General features: G+C 59.9%; 1 protein-coding gene across 1 annotated transcript; it reads right to left on the reverse strand.

Moving 5' to 3' along the window:
* Window positions 1–2,076: 2,076 nt before the first annotated feature.
* NPHP4 (nephrocystin 4) lies at window positions 2,077–21,926 on the reverse strand. Its single transcript, XM_068414740.1, has 29 exons — window positions 21,881–21,926; window positions 21,348–21,535; window positions 20,210–20,341; window positions 18,256–18,428; window positions 17,904–17,968; window positions 17,493–17,648; window positions 16,441–16,577; window positions 15,813–15,979; window positions 15,603–15,729; window positions 13,978–14,157; window positions 13,176–13,311; window positions 11,361–11,407; window positions 10,496–10,707; window positions 10,201–10,392; window positions 9,301–9,488; window positions 8,608–8,768; window positions 8,278–8,458; window positions 7,429–7,542; window positions 7,158–7,246; window positions 6,745–6,962; window positions 6,453–6,642; window positions 6,233–6,316; window positions 6,008–6,164; window positions 5,646–5,731; window positions 4,746–4,831; window positions 4,274–4,445; window positions 3,561–3,740; window positions 2,707–2,850; window positions 2,077–2,547 (listed from the first exon to the last, which is right to left on the reverse strand). The coding sequence occupies exons 2-29, from the start codon at window positions 21,480–21,482 to the stop codon at window positions 2,407–2,409; spliced, it is 4,050 nt and encodes a 1,349-aa protein (XP_068270841.1). The 5' UTR covers window positions 21,483–21,535; window positions 21,881–21,926; the 3' UTR covers window positions 2,077–2,406.
* Between the last annotated feature and the right edge of the window lie 326 nt (window positions 21,927–22,252).

Consider the following 22,252-nt stretch of genomic DNA (forward strand, 5'->3'; position numbering starts at 1 on the left):
AAAGCGTTTGATTTAGATTTTGACCTTTCACAGGAAAATGAATAATGCATTTCAAAATAAAAACTCATTTCAGACTTGAGAATCAAAACACTTCCAGCTGGAAATGCCAGGGCGGTGTGTTACACCTCCGAGGCTGGTTTACTCCCTAGGTGGGAAGAGTTGGGAGCAGCCCCGTTCCCTACGGGGAGCAGGTTCACCCCGCCAGCCCGGCACTGCGGAGCTGCCGGCAGCTCTCCGGTGGGGATGTGGCTCGGAGGGCACCCAGGCTCCGAAGGGCCGCAGCTGCACAACCACAGCAACGTGCCACGGGAAAATAAATGTTAAAAAAAATGTAAAAATATTTTTTTTCGGCTTGTTCTCTCAGGTTCCCCAGGTGCTAACGGCATCCGGAGCACGGACCGTGCACCAATAAATCATAGTGGAACCGTCCCTCTGTGTGTCATTGATTAATTGATAATGAAATTATGTTCTGGGATACAGCTGCCCTGAGGAGCGCCGGGCCCTGCAGCAGCCCGGCACGGCTGGCACAGGGTTTGCGCCAGCCTCGAGGCCGGGTGATGGGCTGGTCGTGCCCACACAGCCGCCCTGGTCCAAGTGCTCACTCAGGAGCTCCCCATCACTCTGGGCACCGCTCCTGCAGCCTGCAATTAGGCACTGCAGAAGTTAATGAGCTTCATCAGCAGCCAGAGAGCCAGACCTGCCTCTCCCGGCTCCGATTGTCCCGCAGCCGCCCTCGACCCTGGCAGGTTGCAGCGGCCTTTCCTTGGTGCAGCGGCACTTCCAAACGAGTCTCTATCAGCTTTCAATTTGGCAGAGACTCTAAATACTCATTTTAGCTAATAAACATACCCGGTGATGTCGCATTACAAGGCTGGCGAGCACCCAGCAAATATTATGGTGAGCCTTTGTTTAATTAGAGGCTTCTCAGGCAGTTGCAATTGAGCTGGGTTTAAAAGTTTGGGCAGAAGCAGAGGAGGCTGAAGCCTGGGCACACGGGAGCCTGCTTGCACAGGGGCATCTGCTGGTGCAGGAGCTTTAGCACCCAACTCCCTTTTCTCTTTAATATTCTCATTTCTAGGTGCCATCTTTTAGTGGCCCCACCCTGCCCCAGGCAGGGGTAGGGCTGTGCCAGGTGTAGGGCTGGGACCTGGGGGCAGATTTACTCGCTGAGATTTTAAGGGTGAACTAATTGTGTCATTACTGGAATCCAGTTTTCTTCCTGACATGAACAAAATGGGGAGAGAACAAGCTGCACGTGAGGCACACGGTGCTACGAGTTCATTGTCATTAGCAGGGATGACTTCATTAACACACATGAACCCAGGCAGCGGCTCCGTGCCCCACGCACCACACCGACCAACCCCTCATATCAACCACGTGGGTTGCTTATGTCCTAATAAAGGAGATTGTTTAATTAAAGCTAATGTAGTTAAAACAAAACATGAGCCAGCAGGGCATGTTAAAGCCCCACAAAGATTTATGGGCCTCTGTGCCATAGGAAAGGGGTTTGGGGCTGGGGGGGCTCCATCACAGCAAGGACACGGGGCTCAGGGCTGGTCACTGTTAACGGCAGCGTCGGTGTCCCTGTCCCCCCGGCACATTGCTCACCAGCGGCTGTGACCGTCGAGCTGCCTCCTCTGCCAGGGCTGGGGGACAGGGTACAGCACCAGCCCATTCACAGGCCTCAGGAAATACCATCTGAATGAAAACGTACTGAGAATTATTCAGCTGATCTACTTTAATAACCCGACTTTGGGGCCTCCCCGTGCTGTAGACAGCATAATCACTTTTAAAATATTAGCTGTCATTTCCCATCAGTCCGAGGGAGGCAGAGGGACTCGGCCCACGACTTCATCAGGGCTACTAATTCACCAGCCTCGGACCCGTAAGAAGAGACACAGAGGCAGCAGGGAGGGCGAGCCCAGCACTCGCCTCCGCGGGACGGGGGCTCCCAGGGTCTCCACCTCCCATGGAAGAAAACGCCATTACACTGCCAGCTCTGTGCAGCAAGTTTAATTGATTAAGGATGAATAAAAAGTATCAAAAAATCGCAGAAAACTGCTTCAGCATGTGCAAAACTCGGCATAGGATATAAAATACTTTAAAAATATTCTGCAGAATGGGATCTGCAGACTTTTTAAGTTTAAAAAAGATTCCAAACACACCTATAATATAGTAACATGTAACAAAAATAGAGACCCCCTGCAGTCGTGATGCGCGGGAGCAAATCCATTCACCCTCCCCGATGCGAGGAGACGGAGCTGCGTGGCAGCACCAGCACTCGTGGCAACGCCCGGGCGGACAGCAAGCCCTGGGTGAGGTGACTAGGAGGGGACCGGGCTCACACCCCTCGTTGGAGAGACACGGGTGTCCCTGGGGTGATGCTGCCGCGGCGGGCGGGCAGCCTCACTGGTAGAGGACCTTCACGCAGAAGGTTTCCTCGTTCTTGTCCTCGTGGTCGTTGATGTGAATCAGGATCTCCTCCTCGCCCGTGGCCTGGCTCGGGGCGAAGCGCAAGCCAATGGTGTACACCTCCCCGCCGGCGACCTGCGGGACAAGGGGTGGAGGAGAGGGGGCAGGAGCTGGCAGGGACCCCTGGGTGTGCCCACCCTGCCCAGGCTGGCACAGCCCTCCCCCAGCATCGCTCCCCGCACGGCATGGTCCAGCCGGGCACGGGCAGGGGTCTGGCCCGGGAGGAGGGCGTACCTCGAAGGAGTCCTCCTTGAACTGGAGGAGGTCGGGCCGGTTGGTGCACAAGAAGTAGAGCCTGGGCGAGGGGTAGGGGTTGGTGTAGGTGATGCGCTTGTTGCAGCCTCTCCCTCCTCCCGCGGGCAGCGAGATCTCGAAGGCCTGCAGGCCCAGCACGCACCGTGGGGGAGGCAGCACAGGCACCCCGACACAGCGGGGGCTTCTGGGGGGCACGTTGCCCCACGCCCCCTCCTCTCCCCTCCTCCCACACCTTACTTCTGATCTCTGCCCGCAGCTATAAAGCCACCACCTTCCAGCCAAAGCCCCCTCCTCGTGCTGCCGCGGGCACCGGCGCCTTCGCACAAGTAATTACAAGCCCGAACGACAACAGGCTGGGGAGCAGCTGGGACAGGCCGGCTCCTTCTCCAGCTAATTAACGGACGAGCCACGGTGCTCGCTCAGATAACGCCCTGCAGCACCAGAGCCGGGCTGGCACTGGGCAGGCGGCTGGGGCAGGGGTTTGAACACCCATCTGAACTTCCCTGCACTGATGCTTTTGGGAAAATGTTTTTAAAAGGAACATATTAGCGGGGAAATCTGATTTTCTATCTTTGAGGCAAGGCCTCCACAGCACAGCGCTAACAGAAAGCAGCGCACTGCAGCTGTAGTGTCACAACCAGGGATACTTCAGAGCTGGCACCCCTCAGCCTTCAGAACAGCCTCAAAGACATCACACCTGAGGGCTAAACGCGTGCTCGGGGTGGCAAGTGCAAACAAAACCCAGACAAAGAGAGAAAGAAGCAGGAGGCAGCCCTGGGTTATCGGCCAGACTGTGACCACTGGTCCATCGCCGTCCCCGCGCTGCCCCGTACCTTGGAGATGAGGGGCTGCCTGCAGCAGAGGCAGAGCAGCCAGGAGGAGACCAGCTGGTGCGACTCCACGTCCACCAGGTTGAGGTAGATGAACCTGCTGCCCGCCCGCCGCGGCCGCACGCCGATGCGCAGCTCCTGGATGCCGTTGGCGGGGAGGAGGAAGGCGCCGTCCGGATCCACCTGCGGACACCGACACCGGGAGCTGCGGCCACCACAGGGGACAAACTAAACCCCACCGCTCTGAAAAGCCCGTACACCAGTGCCACCAGTATCTCATCCCACTGACACCAACACGCAGGGACCTTCCGGGTCAGGAAGGGAAAGATCTGCTCGGGGAGAGCCAGCTCTCTCCCTCGCAGGCTGCACCCGGGAGACTTTTTCTTTGGTTTACGGGACGGTGATGGAGTTTTTGTGCCTTTTATTGGTCACATTTGCAATTATGGCTGAACGAATTCTAAAGAAATTGTTAGTCTTCAGACAGTCTCGTTAAGGCAGATAATTTGCCCTCCGGGGTTTCGTACCAATGATCCTACACATGACAGCTCTAATGAAAAGATAATTATCACAAACACTTTGTGGCGGTAAATTGTTCATAATTCCGCGTGGGCTGCCTTCCCTTCCCGGAGGGGATTTGACAGGGCTGGCGCAGGCCAGCCCCCCCCCTCGCCACAGCCCCCAGGGACCCCCCAGCCCCAGCCCGCCCCGGGGGTTACCTCCAGCTCCTGGGGGTGGGAGGTGAAGGCCCGCACCCTGCGCGGGGCCGGGGTGCCCCGCAGCAGCAGGGAGAGGCGGGCGAGCTGCCCGGCCGTGCAGCTGACGTCCAGGCGCTGCAGCGAGTGCAGGTAGAACTGCCAGATGTGGACGGGCGCCGCCAGCCAGGCGTCCCTGCGGGGCACACGGGCGGACGGGGTCACCCACAGGAGCCCCAACCCCGGGCAAGCTTCACCCGTTTCAGTCCCACCCATTCCCAAAGCATCAGAGACAGCCCGCTGGCTCAGAAGGGGTTCGCTCACCCGCCGGGGATGCTCTGGCCAGGGATTATTTAGAGGACAAGAGAACGGTGTAAAACCCTAAACTGCGAATGCTTTGGGAAGCTCCTGCCCGGGCTCGGAAGCCGTGAGCTCCCTCCTGCCCCGCCACACGCTGGGGTCGGCATTTCGCACTTCTTGGGGTCCCAATACTTACGTGTAAATGGCAACGAAGAACTTCTTGATCTGCGGGCTTGGTCCTCCGGCTACTTTTAAGAAGATGTCCTGCGGCTCCCCGGGCCCCTGCGCGCAGAAGCAGAGCGTCGTTCCAGCAGTTAACCCCGACACCAAACCCGCTAAGGAGGACTCCAGGGTTTCCTCCCCATTAGCGGAAAAACCCACCACCAACCCACTTACAGAAGCAGATGCTTTCCCCATCTAGTTAAACTATGTTATTAAGTTATTATACAGCTTGGCCGAGCTCTTCCAGTATTTTTAATTACAAAAGCGGACACAAATGAGTATCGCATTCCAGGTCTGCATCTGTAATCAAATTCTGGCAAATTTTCCCCAAGTTTTCTAACAAGCCGTAATCCAATTACCACGCTGACGCGTTTCTGCAACAGCAATTAGCAACTGCCCTTCCTCGCCATCTGCACGCACGTGTGCAAGTCAGTTTTTCCTTTCTAGCCCCCGCCAGCTGCAAAGCGAGCGCAGGAAACCTGGGCTGGGCCCCTCAGCCTGGCACGGCCGTCCCCACCGCCCCAGCATCACCCAGCAGAGATGCTTCAGGACACACCGTCCCCAAGCCACACGCCCCTGGGGCTGTGACACCCTCAGCAGCAGGGAAGGGCCATCCCACGCCCCACAAAAGGCTGCTTTCCCCAGCATTTTAATCCTCGGGTGTCTGCTCGGAAGAACAAGCGGTAAGGGGCAGCGCTCAGCTTCAACCCCAAAACTCCTTTGGATCAGGAATAAAAGGCAACTCCAGCTTCGCTGCGCTACCAGGGCTGATAAACGGGGCTGCCCCGTGGGTGCAAGGCTTTTCTCTGCCGAAAAAACCACCCCACAGCAGGAGGCCACCAAGCACAGAGCGATGCCGAAGCGCAGCCAGTACCATGTGTTTGGTTTCGCAGATGATGTCGGGGTCGCTGCAGCGCACGAACATCTCGGGCTCGCCCCCCGGCATCCCCACCGGCGCGCCTGCGGAGGAGAGACCCGCCTGAGACCCTGCTCCGTGTTTGCTGTTTGTGCTGCACCCCACGCTGCCACAGAGCAGAATCCCTTACACCGGGCTACCAGAAAACTACACTGGTGCAGGGAATTAAATTAATGCAGGCAAGTAGACAAAGGCTGTGAGAGGGCGAGGAAGCAGAGACGAGCTCTCTGGATGCCACCCGCACCTCCAGGAGGGCCCCTACAAACCACGGGCGCTGACTAACGAAGAGCCCAAGCACGCTGGGCACGCCACAGACTCACCAGGGAGCGTGTGCCAGGGCGGCAGGCGGATGGTCTTCTTCAGGAAGGTGAGCTCCGGGTGGTAGAAGCGGAAGGTCTGGTCCACCACGTGGGGCTGCGGCTCCACCTTCACCCGCAGGAGCGCGATGGGCTTCCCCCCGCTCACCTGGAAGGAGACCTGGCCGGGGGTGAGGGACGGGGTTTGGCAAGTGACGCTTCTCCTCGCGTTGCCCCCCGCTCCCTCACCTCGATGTGCTTTGTCCGCCCGGCCCCGCTCTTCCCCAGGGAGCAGGTGGCTGCGTCGGCACCAGCGCCCAGCCCTGCCGGCCCCTGTGGGGTGCGAGAGCGGGTTGGTCTGGGGTACAGCACGGCCACGGCTGCACAGTGCTCCCCGTGGCCGTACCACCCTGCCCCACACAGGCAAACACAGCAGAGGGCAACGCTTCCTCCCGGGACCAGCACCCACCTGTGCCGTGACGACCGCGGGGTCCGCGGAGAAGGTCTGGTATTTGAAGGGGATGCGGACGGTCTCTTTGGGGCGCAGGTAGACCTGAGGCCTGAGGTCGTCACGGAGGTGGAACATCTCCTCCTCCACCGGCGTGACACTCTTGGTCAGCTCCTTGAAGTGGCGCCACTCCCTCGGGTCCAGTATGACGCTGGGGGAGCAAGTGGCAGAGGTGCTGGTGAGGACTGGTCGGGAGCCGGCTCCACCGGGGCATCTCCCCATGTGCATGGGGGAGACCCCGTTCAGCCCCCACCTGAGCTCCGGGTGGTCGACCTCGATGGTCACGGTGTGCTGGACGCCGTAGGGGTTCTTCAGGGCGAACTCGAAGAACTCGGCGGTCCCCAGCACCGCGTGCACGGTGCGGGTGGCCGTGATGGCCTGGCTGAGCATCCGGGCGATGCTCTCGCCCTTGGTGTGCTCCCGGTAGGCGTCGATGAGCTGCAGGTCCCGCACGTCCCAGGCGCGCTGCTCCTGCTGGCCCTGCCAGGAGGGAGGGGACCATGAGCCCGGAGCCACCGCGGCACCCCCGGGCCCCGGCGCCCCTCTCCTCACCGAGAGCCGGGGCGTCCTCCCGCCAGCGGCGCCCTCCTGCTGCCGCACCAGCGCCATGCGCCGCAGCTTGCGCCGGCGGGCGGCCGCGGCCTCGCTGGGGGCAGCCGGGGGCACCGGCCTCGCCTCCGGCCGGCGGCTGCACAGCACGGCCGCCAGCTCGCCGTCCACATCCACCAGCCTCCGCGCCTGCGACACCCGCCCGCCTGCGGGGAGAGAGCACAGGGCACCGGCGAGGGACCCCCAATTAGTGCAGCCGTAAGAGCCCCCGTGGTGCTGTGGGTCCGGGGAGTGCTGGAGGGGCAGCCACCCCGCGGCTGGGGGCAAAGCACCGGCACTGTGGCAGCAGAGACTCTGCCAACCCAAACCCCAGCCCGGCAGGACTCACCGCCGGCGGCGTTCAGGGAGGACCAGCTGCCAGCGCTGTTGGGCATGGGCACGACGCGGGAGCGGGACGGCAGCGGGGACGGCGGCTGCCCCGGGGTCTCCTCGCACGGGTGCCCTGCCACGAGCAGAGACTGGGGTGAGCGGAAACCACCCGCATTGTTATAATCTACTGCAAGTTGGTGTCCTCACCCCAGCTCCTTACAGACAACCTAAAGAGCCCCCGAGCCTCGCGCCCTTCCCACCGTACAGCCACCCACCCAGGGATGGAGCAGCACCAAAAGCACGGCCCCACACCGAGCCCTTCACCAGCCCAGTTTTCATCTCTGCTCTCCATCCCCAGCTCCTTGGTTGTGCCAAGCGGAGCTGGACGAGGCTCTAAACCCACCAGGTATCTACCCAGCCTACAAATCCCGTCCCCATCCTTCAGGCAGGGGCTCCAAGCTTTTCCACACCACTTTTAACAACAAGATTTTCAAATGTGAAAAAAAGAGGACAGGGAAAAAACCCCAAAGGGCGGCTGCTGCCCTGGTGCCGTGTCTCTGCTGCCTCTCCCCCTCTTTCACGGGGTGTGAGCTAAACCTCTCCCTGGGCTGTGAACCTCAGATTCTCCTTCCCAGGAGCTTATCGCCCCTGTGCAGGCAAAGTATGGAAATGACGATTTAAGATCTCTTATAATGGAGCTAATCTTTCTTCTGAAGATAAGATTCTAAAACCTGGAATCACTGCTCATTTACAGGACAAAGAATTACATCTACTAAATAGAAGCAGCGAGCAGGTTGTGGGAAAAATAACCAGGACGGGGGCTCCGGCACCCAAAAGCCTTCCAGCCACGCGAGCAGCGGGCTCTTACCGACGTTGGCCAGGCAGAGGTGGAGGTGGCCCCGCACGGCCACACGGACGCCGAGGGGCCGCAGGGCACCGTGCCGCAGCGCTTCCCGGCCCATCACCGTCACGTCCGGCTCGTACTCGGTCGTGGCCACCTCCAGCTCGTGGTGGGTCCTGACGGCCGCCCGGCCCTGGCGCAGCAGGGGCTGGGGACAAGCAAGGGTGAGTGACAGGGAGGTCAGGTCTGGGGGGTTAAGGGGTCTGGTAAGGATGTCTCTGGCTGTCCTAGGTCTGGGGGGTTTAGCCCCAGCATACTGCAGGAGCTCCAGGGAAGTGGAACTCCTCTAGCCCGCACCTGCAGTCTGACGGCAGCAGAGCCCACAAGGAGCAGGGAGTCCCCATCCCAGACGTCGATCTGGAGGCTGTGCTCAGCCAGGTACCGCACGAACCAGCGCTGCTCCCCGCCTCGCAGGAAAGCGGGATCCACCATGTACTTCAGCTGCAAGCCCGGAGGTCCTGCGAGACACGTGGCATCGTCACGGCAGCGGAGCTTCCACCGGCACATCAGCCAGGACGGGGACACTCCTGCCTGCTCGCGCCCGCTCTCCTCCAGTTAATGAATCCATCAGTCAGGCCCAAGGTCCCCTGGGATCAGCACCCTCCCAGACACACTCAGTCTGTACAGACCCCCCTCTCATTTCCATTAACAGCTCCACGTGGAGAAGGAGTTTCACCAGCCACCACCAGACTTCAATAAGAAGAAAGAACAAAGGGAAGCATTGGGCTGGGAGGATCGGAGCTCCAGGCGCTCTGCTCTCACACGCTGCCTCTTTTCAAAGGCGCTGAGCCGGCAGCCTCAATGTCCATGTTGTGCCACCAACACTCACTGGTGTTTTCCTTCAAACGTTGGACGTTTTGACCGTTTTTCACAATGTGCCACACAAACTAGCGGAGTTTGCTATTAAAGCAGACACCAGCCCGTTCCTCAGCCCAGATCTGACCGACGCAGGAGGAGCGGCCGCACAAGGATGCTAAAACTGGTGCCTACCGGTGCTGAGGGTCCCGTCCTTGTTCACCCGGAGCAGGAGCTGTGCTGGCACAGCCAGCCCGGCCGCCGGCCCCCTGTCCGCGCTGACCAGCTGCAGCCGCGGCGTGGTGACCGGTGGGAACCGGTAGAACTGGAAGGTGAGGAAGATGGTCTGCGGCCACGTCCCCTCTGTGCTGTCCTGGGTGTTCCTTGAGGGAGAGAGAGGGGTCTGGGTTAGCTCGTGGCACGGTGCTGCCTCCCCATCACGAGCTCCTCGTGCGTTTGGCACACACAGAGAGGCAGAAGAACGAGAGAAGATCGGCAGCATCACAAGTATTTGGACTTCTCTGAAGACAGCGGGCATACGGCTCGCCTTGGCTTTCCAAAAAGCTTCCTAATTCCAGCTGTCTCCTGCCATATGCTGCGATGGAGCAGCCCAGCAATGGCAGAGCTTTACCTTCGCACACCACACTGCCATCCATGGAAAAAAACACAAGTGGGGCCTTATCCAGCCAAAGCCACCCCCACGGGTGCCAACGTTCTCAGCTCCATATGCATTTATGGAGAAACCCTGCATTAACCAGGCTTTTACATCACGCTGTGGCTAATGGATACAGTAAAAAAAACCTGGAATATGATTTAAGAGTGTCCAGAAAGGATAAGAGCATCGTTGTAAAACCCTCCAGGGCTTTGCCTCCGTGGCAGGCGCTGGAGGAAGCAGCACCTTTGCAAGGACTTGGTGGTGTCAGGGCAATGGTTGGACTCGATGATCCCAGAGGGTTCTTCCAACCTTATTGATTCTGTGACTTCTCCCGCCCAAGCAGGGAAGCGAAGCGGGTTGGGAGATTTTGGGAGAGGACTCTCCCCAGGAGGCCGCTCGGACCTGCCCGCAGAAGGCACCACCAAGAGCTGCCTCCCCACCTGCCAAGAGCCAGGAACTGCAGGATTATCTCGTTGCCTTGCAGAGGGTCGGCTTCCTCCAGCCGGGGGCTGAAACTCGCCGGGTCCAACGGCTCCGAGATTTCCACCAGCTCCTCATTGCGGTCCAGGATCTCCGGGAAGCCGGCGGCGTGCAGGCGTGCCAGCGAGGCGCGGGAGGGCAGCGTGTGGGAACTGATGGAGAAACCGGGGTGAGCCGCGTGGAATCGGCCCCAGGGGATCCCAGCAGGTGGGGTGATGGGGTGTGGGAGCCCAGGGAAGGGCGGCTGAGCATCACCTGCCTGCCTGCAGCCCCACGGCAGCCATGGGCACCTGCAGCGGGGCGAAGGGCAGCGCCCGCAGCTGGTCGCTGGCGCAGGTCTCTGGGTCCGGCGAGCTGAGGTCGGCCTCCAGGTGAGTGATCCCCGCCTCGTGCCAAGAGCCACGGCTGCGCGGCACCGGGGGCTGGCCCCTGCCCCTCGGCGGGGCCGACAGCTGGGACACAGAGAGCTGGTGGGAGAGTGGCGAGCGTGAGCGCCCACAGCCCCGCGCCCAGCCCCCCGGGGCAGCCCGCCCTGCCTGAACCCCTGCAGCGAGGCGGGCCAGCAGCCCCCCCCCGCCTAAAGCAGCTCCGATGCCGCATGCTCTGGCATCTGCCGAGAAATGGCACGGCTCAGCTGCTCGAGGGCTCACATCTCTGCTGCCTATTTGGCTGCTGCGCTTCCCTGGCAAGGGGAGGGATGAGAAAATGCAGCAGGAAGATCAAACTGCTTAACGCAGTCTTACAGAGAATTTCATTTCATCAAAAAATATATGTGTGCATTGATCCCTGCATCAAGATATAAAAAAGCATAAAAAGGGATCTCGGTACTCATAGCTCTCCTTAAACCCTGGCAGCTCCGCACGGAGGAGCCGTGTGTCACTGTCAGCTCGTACCGGGGACAACAACACCCGGCAAAGACGGGCTGTCAGAAACCAGAACTGCCCTTACAAACACCCCTGGGGTGTGAGAAGAGCTCAGGGAGCCTCCCCAGCACGTTACAGGCAGGGTCTGTTTTGCTGCCCCGGAGGAGGTGGATTGAGGCAGGACGCTCAGTGCCTCCGGGCCAGAGTGTCTGCACCCCGGGGACGCGCTGCCCACCCCCCGCGCCCACGGCACTTACCCCTGGTCCCCGCGGGGAGGCCGCCATCTGCAGCGGGGCCGGCGGGCCTGCGGAGAGGGATGGAGAGATGCTGCAGCGGGGCCATCACCCCCAGGCCCTGCTGCTGCAGCCGTGCCCTCCGCCACCGAGCCCCCTCCACCCTCCTGCCTGTTCAAACTCTGGGGGGGAAACCAGCTCAGCGAGGCGGCTTACCATCTCCCAGACACTTATTTGACTTATTCTTCCAGTAAGACTGCTACCTTGAGGGGGATGTAGCACATCTCCAGATCCACCCGTGATTTTGCTGGGAATTAGGCTGACTGTGCCGCACAAGGCGGCTCCTCCGTCCCCAGCCAGCGCCGCGGCTCCCCGCAGCCACGCGGCGCTGCCTAAGCGGGATGCTTAATGAGACGTGAAAGTTTTAGGATGCTTAAGGTTTTCATCGCTCCTCCGTTATTTCTTGTCACTCCCTTCGTCTGTTTGTGTGTTTGTGCCCCGAAACAGTACGAGCTTTATCGTGTTTGTATTTGGCTGCCTGGCAGTGCGCCGGCACAGCTGAGCTCGCCGTGCCGCCAAGCTGCGGGGCCCTCGGAGCAGGCCAGGGGCACAGATGTTCTATCCCCGCACCCACGTGACGCAGAGACCTTATTCTGCTTTCACCACCACGTATATCCCAGCTATTTCATGCTGCCTGCCGTGCAAAGGGAAGCGCCCTGTCTCCCTTACGCCTTGAGTACTGTTTTCTCTCCCTTAGGATGGCTTTGGCCGTGGGTCAAGAGACAACAGACAGAGCCAGCAGCACTGCCGGCAGCTGAGCCAAAGGAATATGTGCCCAGCCCCTCCCCGGACAGCGGCACATTTCCCAAGGGAGCACTACAACAAGTTAACCCAATGCTCTCTGCAGCAGCTCGGGGTATGGGCTGGCTCTCCTGCACGGCCGCTCACCTCACAACACGGCTCTGGGATCACCGCCGTGCTTCCCGAGCCAAACCCAGAGCACCCCCAGCACTGCCAGCCCCCGTCACCTCACCGTGAAAGTCTCTGCTCTAAAGCCCCACACACCAGCAAACCCGAAAGCCTGAAGCTGGTGGCAGGCCAGGGACGTGCTGCGGCAACGCCACGGTGCCACTGCCATCTCGTGGCAGGCACAGCAGTGCCGGGGCTGAAGCGGGTGCCCAGGCTGCACCCACCGCTCCGTGCATCGCCCTGACCTGTGGGCTGGCACAGGAGCTCATAAAACATACTCAAGTGATGTTATGTATCTGGGCATCACACAGAGACCTGCAGGGAAGCGGAGCAGCGCTGCAGGGGAAAGGGGAGTTTGTTCCCTGCAGATCACGGAAGGGGGGAGCAGACAGAAACAAGCCAAGAGGATTTCCAGGAGCCGGCGGCACTGACTCAGTTCTGCACCCAAACCCAAGCCAAGGGCAGTTTTCCTTCTGCCCCCAACACCCAGCAGACAGGCGCTGGACCCCAACCGCCTGGCAGGGAGCAATGTGAGCAACTGGCACTGGCAGGGAGCGATATGAGCAACGCGCTGCTGGGGCAGCGGCTCTGGGGCTGAGCCCAAACGCCACCAGAGCGACCCGAAATGGGAGCGGGGCTGGAGCCGTGCTGGAAACCCCTGGGGATCTCTCACATGGCTCAGCGCTCCTTTCCCAGGGGAATTTTGCAAGTTACAAAGTGAGAGCCGAATTCAACTCGATGGGAACTTGGTTCACTCCTGTAATACATAAATTAGCTCAGTGAAACTCGGTGAAGTCGTGTTTTTTCCCCTGAGCAGACACCAGCGCCACACTCTATATTTTAAATGTCAGCGATCTGGAAAACACTCACTCAGCGACAGCGTAGGCGGCTTCTCCGACTCGTCCCTGTCTTTACGTAGGATCTCCGCCGCCGTTACAAGATGTTCTTCCGAATCAGTGGAAACGTGGAATTGGACAGTCCCAGACTCCACATGCTTCCCCTGAAACTGGAAATGCAATGCTTTCAGACAGCGTGCTACAGGCAGAGTCCCTCGTACCTCTGAGGGACGACTCCCTTGCCCTGCAGCCGGAGGAACGGTGGTGCGAGCCGGAGGCAGAGCCAGCGAGGGGTTGTACTTCAATAAGCTGATTAAATACCTCTGTCCTTGCAGAGACAAACACACACACGCCGGCCAACTCCACCCACCACCACCCGGTATAAGATTTTACCGAGCAAGCTCTGCTGACACTCATCCCTCTGCGCAGCAGTGATCAACCCGCACAGCTCAGCACCACGGCTGGATTTTGGCCACCCCCCGCCAGCCCTTCGCCCCAGCCCAACCTCCTCTGGCTGATAAACACTTTGGAGCCAGGTCTCTTATCCTTTGCGTGCGCATCACTCAGAATAAACCGGCTCAGGTCGGGGCAGCCCCCAAGAAGTATCGCAATAAATAACTGTGCTGACCTACTACCAACTAACTATGCAGCAGCTCCGTGTGCTGGGACTGAAGTCGAGCAGCCCTCGACGCTAAGCGCTGGGGGGCTGCCGCCCTGCCCTTCCCACGCCTCCCCATGCGCTCCCAGAGCTTCCCCATCGCCCGGCACTCCAAGAGGTTCTGGCACAGAGCCCCTCTAACAGCCAGCCCGTGCCCATTGCCGAGGCGAGCCCTTACCTGGCCGGAGCTCCTGCCGCCCAGGGGGGTCCGGTACGCCAAGGCCTGGCAGGGGCCGCGGCGGGCACCACCGCGCAGGGGCAGGACCACCTCCGCCTCGCCGGTGCCCAGCACGGGGCTCCAGACGGCCCAGCGCACCGAGCACATGTTGGCTGCCTCGCCGCGGCTGCCGGGCAGGGCCTGGGGGGAGAGGGGAGCGTGGTGAGCACCGGGCACCCCGCCTCGCTGCCGGGCCAGGGAGTGGGTGCTGCCAGACAGACACCGGCTCCGATTTCCCACCACACCTTCCCACGCCTGGCTCTGGCATCACAGAAACTGCTGCCCTCCAACCCGCTCTGGAGATGTTCCACTTCCCAGCACCTTATTTCTCTTTTTGCAGCACTTTTTCCCCTCCACTGACTGTACCTTCCTGCTCCCATCCCTTTGCAGGCTCTGAGAAGCACCAGGATCGTGAGACCTCTCAGTGAAAGAGCACCGAGCAGCTTGCAGGGTCTCCAGGTTTGCTTCCCCTCCCCTCTGCCAGCAGCACCACAGGCAGAACCGGCCCCTTCCTGGGTGATTTCACCTCCTCAGGGCTGACCACAAATCACAGCCACGGCTGCAGGCAGGTGTGAATCCCACTTTCTCCCCATAAATCCCGTACCGCCCTTCCCACACGGGTACTCCTGGGTTATTCTTGCACTCACCTCATTTTCCCAGCCCCCATAATATAACATAAAAGCACGATATAACGCTTTTCAATAACAGGGTTTTCATCCCTCGTGTATATTTAGCACACACAGGCTGAGCCAAGGACACCAGCACCCGACCGAAGGGCTGTAACCCCCTTGCTCAAGCAGCTGCATCAAGGGATGTGTTTGACCCCTACCCTGGCAGACGGGAACGGCAGCAGGAAGGCTCCCACTCACCCAGGCGCATCTGCAGCCTCCCCTGACCCCGAAGGAGAGGCACAGGAGCAAACCAGAGCTCTCCACCATCGCCCACAACGCAATCACGCTCACAGCCTGCTAATTATGGCATGAGGCAATCAGCTCGGCAAGCGGCTTTGGGATTAACCAACCGCTCTGCCCAAGGGCTGCACTGTGGGAACTGGCTCCACCGCCATCCCGAAAGCCCCCCCCAGCACAGCCAGACAGATCTGTGTCTGGAGTCACACCATCAATACCCATTTGCCCCCCAGTTTGGCTCCAGACAGCTCTAATAAGAGCACACTTGCTGCATTTCCATTGAGCATCTTAGCGGGACAATTAGGGCCCCCTAATGAACCCATGGCCATCAATTCAGCCACACAAGGAGCTATGGCTGCAGCAAAGCCTCTCTGGAGGGCAGGACTGAAGGCTGCTGAGCTGGGTTTAACCTGCAGACAGTTAAACTGAAATACAGGTAAACGATCGGTAAGTAGGCGTTAGCGACCGTGGTGCCTGCAGTCAGTACAGACTTCTCCTGCCTTTAACGTGGAGAACATCAGGCTGAAGCTCCCAGAAAAACCTCAGCATTCAGGAAGAGAAGAGAGAGGGGGATAGGTTAACTTCTTTCCAGCATAAATGCTAAATTCTAAAGAAAAGCCTTTTTTAAAAGGCTCTTGCCAAGGGATGGAGACGCGGTGCACGCCCGCTCAGCCCTACCTTCCCCCCGGCTCTCCCCGAGCTGCAGAAGACGTACTCCAGCTGGAAGCAGACCCCGAAGGCCGGGTGAGGGACCATCTCGCTCAGGTGGATGCGGCTCCTCAGGACCAAGGCTTGACCCGCGTCCCTGCGCCGGGGCGGAGGAGCGGCTGTGGGCAGCGCCCGAGGCAGGAGGGGAGCGGCGCCGGCAGCGCAGGGTCTCCCCCTTACCTGGCTCCGGCGCCGGGCACCCCCGGGCAGCCGCCCCGCGCCGCCTCCGCCTCGGGCACCAGCACGGCCACCTGCGGCGCCTGGACGAAGCGCAGGCCGTTGTGGACGCCGACGTGCAGCCGCCGCTCCCGAACCGCCACCCCGTCACCGTCCGGGGCCGCGTTAGCCTGCGACAGGCGGGTTTTCCAGCTCAGGCAGCACAGGGTGGCCCAGCACCCCTCCCTGTGCCACCCACGGCCAGGACAATTCAGGCAATCCATCGGAAACTCAAAAAAATGGGACCCACCCCCCAGCAGCTGATGGATATTAGAATCTTTCATCTTTATGGCAGAGTTGGTGCAAATCTGGCAAATAAAGGACTCGGCCAGTGGTCCTTACTGTGCTCTGAGTGCTGCCATTCCTAAAGAGATGTACTACAACGAGCACATCATCTTATCTCTGCATTTTCCCCAGCAGAGCAAACCCAAATTCTGCTTATTAGTGTCTGGATGCTCAAAACAAACCCAACAGGGAGCCTCCAAGTGAAACAAACACACGAGCACCGTTTATCTGAACCCCTCCACCTCACCCACAACAGGAGCACCAGCATTGCTGCTCACACACGGTGCTCTCCCCACATCGGCACTACCTTAAGTAAGCGGTCGCTGTTCAGCAAGTCCAGCAGTTCCTCCTCGAACTCCTCCAGGGATGGGTACAGCCGGACCGACAGCCCCTCCAGATAGCAGGTGACTGGCTTCACCAGCCGGGGCTTCTGCAGGCAGTCACCTGGAAGGACAAGGTGGTGGGCACAGGTCACGGCACAGCCGGGGGGACATCACCAGGACCACAGGGGCACCTGCTGCAGCAGGGGTTGTGGCCGTGTGTGGGATCCCCAGCTTCCCCGGCACACACACATGTCCTTACGCCCGGGAGAGACCCAGAAATACCCCAAATGCCTTCGGTGCCAACGGATGCAGCCTGTTTACTGAACAAAGACACCGCTGCATTGAGTGCCCGGCAGTGCAAGACTCTGGCTCTCCCCTCTTTGTCTCTCGAGCACTTGTCTGAGCAGCACAGGGGACTCGGCTGCTCTGGAGACCTTGCTCGGCTTTGACATTACCAGTTACAGCCCCAAGAGGTGAGCAGGAGGGCTTTCCAGGCAGTAACCTGACGAGTAATTCAGCTGCAGAACTGAAAGCACTTCTTACCCTCTGAATCTTCAGCTCACATCGTTTTATTTGCAGCAGCTCGATCAGCACGGCTGCTGCCCACAGGGAAAGGCTAACGAGGGCTGAGTGTGCAAGAGCTCGTCCCCCCGAACCTGCCAGACCCCAGTGACTCGGAGCCTTGCTGCTGAGGACAACTTTAAACAAGCTGCGAGGGCTTCTCCTCAGACCCCGCCAAACACTGTAATTAAGCCAACCATCACTTCTCCTTAGCAGTTTCCCAGGAGCAAAGCAATTAACAGGAGGAGAACAGACCAAAGCCATTTTGCCATCTTTCAGGATGAGCTACAAATGCAAGGGCTGCAGCCCCGCCAGCCCGCCCAGGGGGAGATGCTCTTGCCGAGGGGCATTGCTGCAGAGAGCCTGTCCGTGTGCCCAGAAACCCCAAGCCAGCGCCCAGCCCGCAGCCTCCCTGGGGACCTGCTGCCTTCAGCAGGGGCAGTGTGGGCAGCAGGGAAGGGGAAGGAGCTCTTACTCGTGTCTCCATGTGCCGGCAGCAAGCCAGGAACGTTCTGCAGCCCGGACATCAGCAGGTTTTCAGGAAGGAGGTGAAATATTGTCTCCAGAGGCTGGTGGGGCTTCAGGGAGTACTGCAAGCGGCTCTTCTCCATCACCGTTAGGTATTTGTTCTCTGAGGAAGAGAAAACAGCCCAAAATGACCAAAAGCAGGAGGAGACAGCTTCACGGCGCTGCTGTTGAAGAAATCACTATCCACAGACACACACGTTAGGAGCAAAGCAAAACCTAGGTTTGTCCGGCCAGGCCTTTCCCGGCTGGCAGCGAGGCACATCCACAGACCACACATCGCATCAACCAGACACACATGATACTCATTTGAGTGAGAGGCTGCCAAGACAGCAGGACACAATGCCTTGCTGCTGCTTACTTTCCATGGGGTCCTGGAAGCGCGGGTGCAGGAGGGCACGGGGCGTCCCATGGTACAGCTTCAGCCTGAAAGCAAAGAGCCGAGGCGCAGCGGTCAGTAAAGCCACCCTGAAGCACATCACCTCCCACAGCACCTCTGCTCAACAGTAAGAAACCACCCTCCTGCTCTGTTCCCTGTCCTGAAAGGACAGGCATCACTCCCAAACCCATCACTGCTTCCCCGGCAGGGGAGAATCCCAGTTTTCCAAACGCTGGCTTTGTCTCTGCAGCCCCAGGACCACCCCTTCTCCCCCCTCAGCAGCCACGCACGTTGCCACCCCAATTCCCAGTGTGCCCCACCACACGGGACCTACGCCCTGTCCTCAGCGGCCGTGTCCGCTGCCTCCAACCCGCTGCTGAAGAGGGGGATGAGCCCAAAGCCACAGGAGAGATGCCGAGAGCCCACGTCTCCTTTCCCGGCTGTCACCACCACTTCCACAACGGCGGTGATGCCAGGGTGGTTCAAGGAGGTGTGGAAGTAAACTGTCTGGGACGGGAAAGGAGAGAGAAAGGGTATTTCAGAGCTGGCAGTGGGAGCTGCAGAGTGATACATGATGCACCTGACAGCCAGCTGCACAACACAACACCCAGTAAAGCTTCCATATGGCAGCTCATGGCCAATTACCTCTGACACCGCTCAGAAATCTCAACCTCCTTAAATCTCAAACATCATTAACTTTTTCTTTTTTCTTTTTTTTTTCCTGTTAATGACCATTGTACAGAGTAACTCGCAGGCTGCAGACCCTGTAAGGGCAGGGCTTCAGCCCACCTCAAAGCTACAGCATCATGGTGGGCCCAGCACTGAGGAAGCCAAAGGAGCTGGAAACCCTCCTGCCGTGGGTGACACAGGTCACCTCCCCTGGACAGGATTTAAAGCTAGGTTAATCCTTCTATTAAAAACTCATTACCGCAGTGTCCCAGGGAAAATGTTTGCTGTAATCATAGGCTGTCAGGAAGGGATAACAGAGAGAGACATTACCGCATCAGCCCAGGGGAATAAATCATTATTCTATTATCTTCTATTGCAAAATACTGAAATAATGACCGCTGGCTGCAGACCGCGGCCTCGCCTCGTGAAGACACAGAGTTAAAGGATCCCAGCGCTCAACCGCGACGGCAGCCGGTCACACCACGCCTGCAGACCGGCTCTCCCCTGCCCTGAGCGTGCTGGGGGGCTGCAGGGGACAGGCAACGCGATCCAGCAGCTGCAGAGAGGCTGTGAGACACCATCCCCTGACCCCGAAGCTCCTGCCAGCTGCTCCCATCCACACGCCAAACCCGCAGGACGCCTGCGGACGTAGGGACGGTGCTCGGAGAGGCAGCTCCGCACGGCACCTGGGTAGGGGGGAGCAGCCCCCCATTGCTCTCTCTGCCATAGTTTTTCTCCATCCCTCTTCAAAAAAGCAGGGGTTGGCTGGTAACTAAGACACGTGGGGAAGCAGCGCACACGTCAGCGCCCTTCAGGTACCACTACTTATTTTAAATAAATGAAGGAGCGCGGTGCTAATCTGCACTACGCTCCATCTGCGGCGCTGGAGGAGGTGGAAACAAAAGTTATGCATTAGAGAATTTGACATCTCGGCTGTCGTCCACACTACGGGGCAGCGGGACCTCCCCAGTAAGGGTCACTCCGGTGTGCCAGTATCGGCAGCGGACGGCAGCGTGGCTTTGGGCGAGTTTAGTTCCCAGGTAAGGCGAGGAAAGTGCTGTGCTGGCGGGCGGGCGGCTGCTCCCTCCCTTCCTTCCCACTTGTGAGGAAACACTGCTCTCTGCCGCCGGCTCTGCCCGCAGCAGGCAGCACACCACAGCTCCCACGCCACTGCTCAGCCTGCAGGCGACCCAAACCCCCAATTTCCCCATTCCAATAAACCACGAGTAAAAGCTTAATGATCGGGCAGTGTCCGGGACATGCCCTGGGCAAAGGATCTGGAAGCGCTGGAAGGGAAGAGGCCTCGCTGCTGCTGCCTGCGTGCAGGAGAACACACGGGCGGCTCAGCAGCAGACAGAGCCTGTGCAGCTTAGGGCTTGCTGCTCCAAAAGGCTCGTGGCCACGGCGTGCTGGTGGTAGCCTCCCAGAGCTCTCCGAGCTCCGCTTCCACCAGATGCGGGGAGAAAAGCAGCACCAAAGGAGAGCGGTTCCAGGCTGAACTCCAGCAAAGATGGCTTTTCCCTTCGTGCACTAAAAACCTCCCTCCTTGGACCTAACTCCCGCAGCCCCAGCTGCTTCCCCATGGGATCGCTGCCCCCACCTGCCCCCCGGCACCCTACCTCGTTGAAAGCCGCCCTGGTCGGGCGTGGCGGGGCAGCACGGGCAGCTCGCCAGCCGCTCCTCCACGTCCTCCCGAAGAAGTGGTGGTAGGTGGTGTCGAAGAGGGAGAGGCGCAGCTGGTACTCGGCTCCCTGCAAGGCACAACAGGACAAGAGGTGCTGGTGTTCATCAGCAGCCCCACACTGCAGTAAGAGGGGACAAAACGTCCATTTCCTAACTGACACCCAGATGAGGCACACGGCTAGGTACAGCTCATGCACCTCCAGAGAACCTGTCTGAAAGCCAGAGGTTGAACAAGCAAAGCAGGAGTAGGAAAACTGAACACTAAGCATATAATAAAGGGGCAGCAGGCTTTTAGAGGGCTACCCAGAGACTTTGGGTTTAAAATGCTGTAAAATGCTGTCTTTGTTCAGCCCGCACCCAGGGCTAAACAATAACCAGTTGTTCTATCACCCAATGTCCCCTCCCCAGCTAAAAAAGGGAATTGGAAAAAGGAGGGAGACTCGTGGGTTGAAATTTAAACAGGTTTAAAAAACAATAGCAATGTTAATACAAAAGACACAAAATTATACTTAGCCCACAGAGTGGTGGCAAGTCACTCCAGGGATAACAATCATTGAGAAGGAGGAGAACCAGGGAGTGGAGAAGAGAGCAAAGAGCCCCCCTTCCCCACCAGCCTTCCCTTTTATAGTGACCATGACATTAATGCTATAGCACACACCTGGGCCAGCCTGGGGCAGCTGCCCTGGCTTTCACTGCTGATGGCCCTCATCACCAGCCCACAGCTGGCCACACACTGAAACAACACGTAACACAAAATTGACTCCACAAATTTTATCCCCGCAAAACCAGGACAAACGCTTACCTAAACTAAAAAAATAACAAAAATTAAATTAAAAAGTAATGAAACGCTAACTCAGATTTACGGGTAAAAACGTATGGGATGGAGACACAGCTCAAATTTGTGTTTCCGGGAGATTTACAGCCAGTTCCCCCCAAACAAGTAACCTTGTTTTGAAAACCTCCACCGTTCTGGGCTCCGGCCCGCAAACACGGCGAGTCCCGGTGGCGGGCAGAAGCCAAGGGCTCAGCACGAAGGCGCTGCGGGGCTGTCCCCCCAGAGCCGAGCCCCCCTACCTGGGCGAGGGCAGCCCCTTCCAGGTGCTTCAGGACGCAGCGGAAGGCCCTGGAGCCGGGCGGGCGAGCGCGTCGGCGCTGGCTGTGCGGGGGGACCGCCAGGTTCTGCACGAACACCCTCTCCCACTCGCTCATCCTGCTCCCCCGAGGGTCAGCTCTCCTCGGCGGGGGCTACGGCGAGCGCTCGGCTGGAGAACAGAGAGACGCGCTCCAGGAACGGCTCCCGGGAAGGGGAGCCACGGAGCTGGACAGCCCCGACGGAGCGCGCTTGAAGGGGCTCCCGGGCAGCACAACGGGGCGTCCCCCCCAGCCCCGAGGCACGGCTGGAGGGGCCGCCACCGCTCACCCGAGTACGGCGAGACCCCGGCCCCACCGGCCACCCCATCCCGGGAGGACCCCTGCCCCGCCCGGCCACCCGCGTCCCGGGAGGGGGACCCCCGGCCCCGCCCGGCCACCCGGCGCACACCGACCCCCCCCCGCAGACCCCCCGGCCCGTACAGCAGAGCCCAGGCCCGGCCCGCCCCCGCCCGTACCTGCCCGCGGGTGGGAGCCCCCGGCGCCCCCGCCGCCAGCTGAGCGCTGCACCCCCACCGCCCGCCTGACCAGAAACCCCGCGCTCACCGCGCACCGACGCCATCTTCTCGGCCGCGACCAACCTCGCGCCGGGCCGGGGGGGGGACGGACTGCCGCCGCTCACCACCCTGCTGCCCGCGCTCCCCCGCCGTCGGAAAGCGGTGAGAGGCGGCGGCGGTGGTGAGATTCCGGAGTGGTGCGGAGCGCGACGGCGGCGAAAATGGCGGTAGTGACGGAAAAGGCGGTGACAGCGGAGGCCGTCCCCCCCCGCGCGGGTGGTCGCGCCCGGCTCAGCATCGGGTTACTAGGGCGATGGTGCCGCACCGCGGGGG

The sequence above is a fragment of the Nyctibius grandis genome, chromosome 17 (genome assembly GCF_013368605.1).
Source record: "Nyctibius grandis isolate bNycGra1 chromosome 17, bNycGra1.pri, whole genome shotgun sequence".
In the NCBI taxonomy this organism is placed as follows: Eukaryota; Metazoa; Chordata; class Aves; order Nyctibiiformes; family Nyctibiidae; genus Nyctibius; species Nyctibius grandis.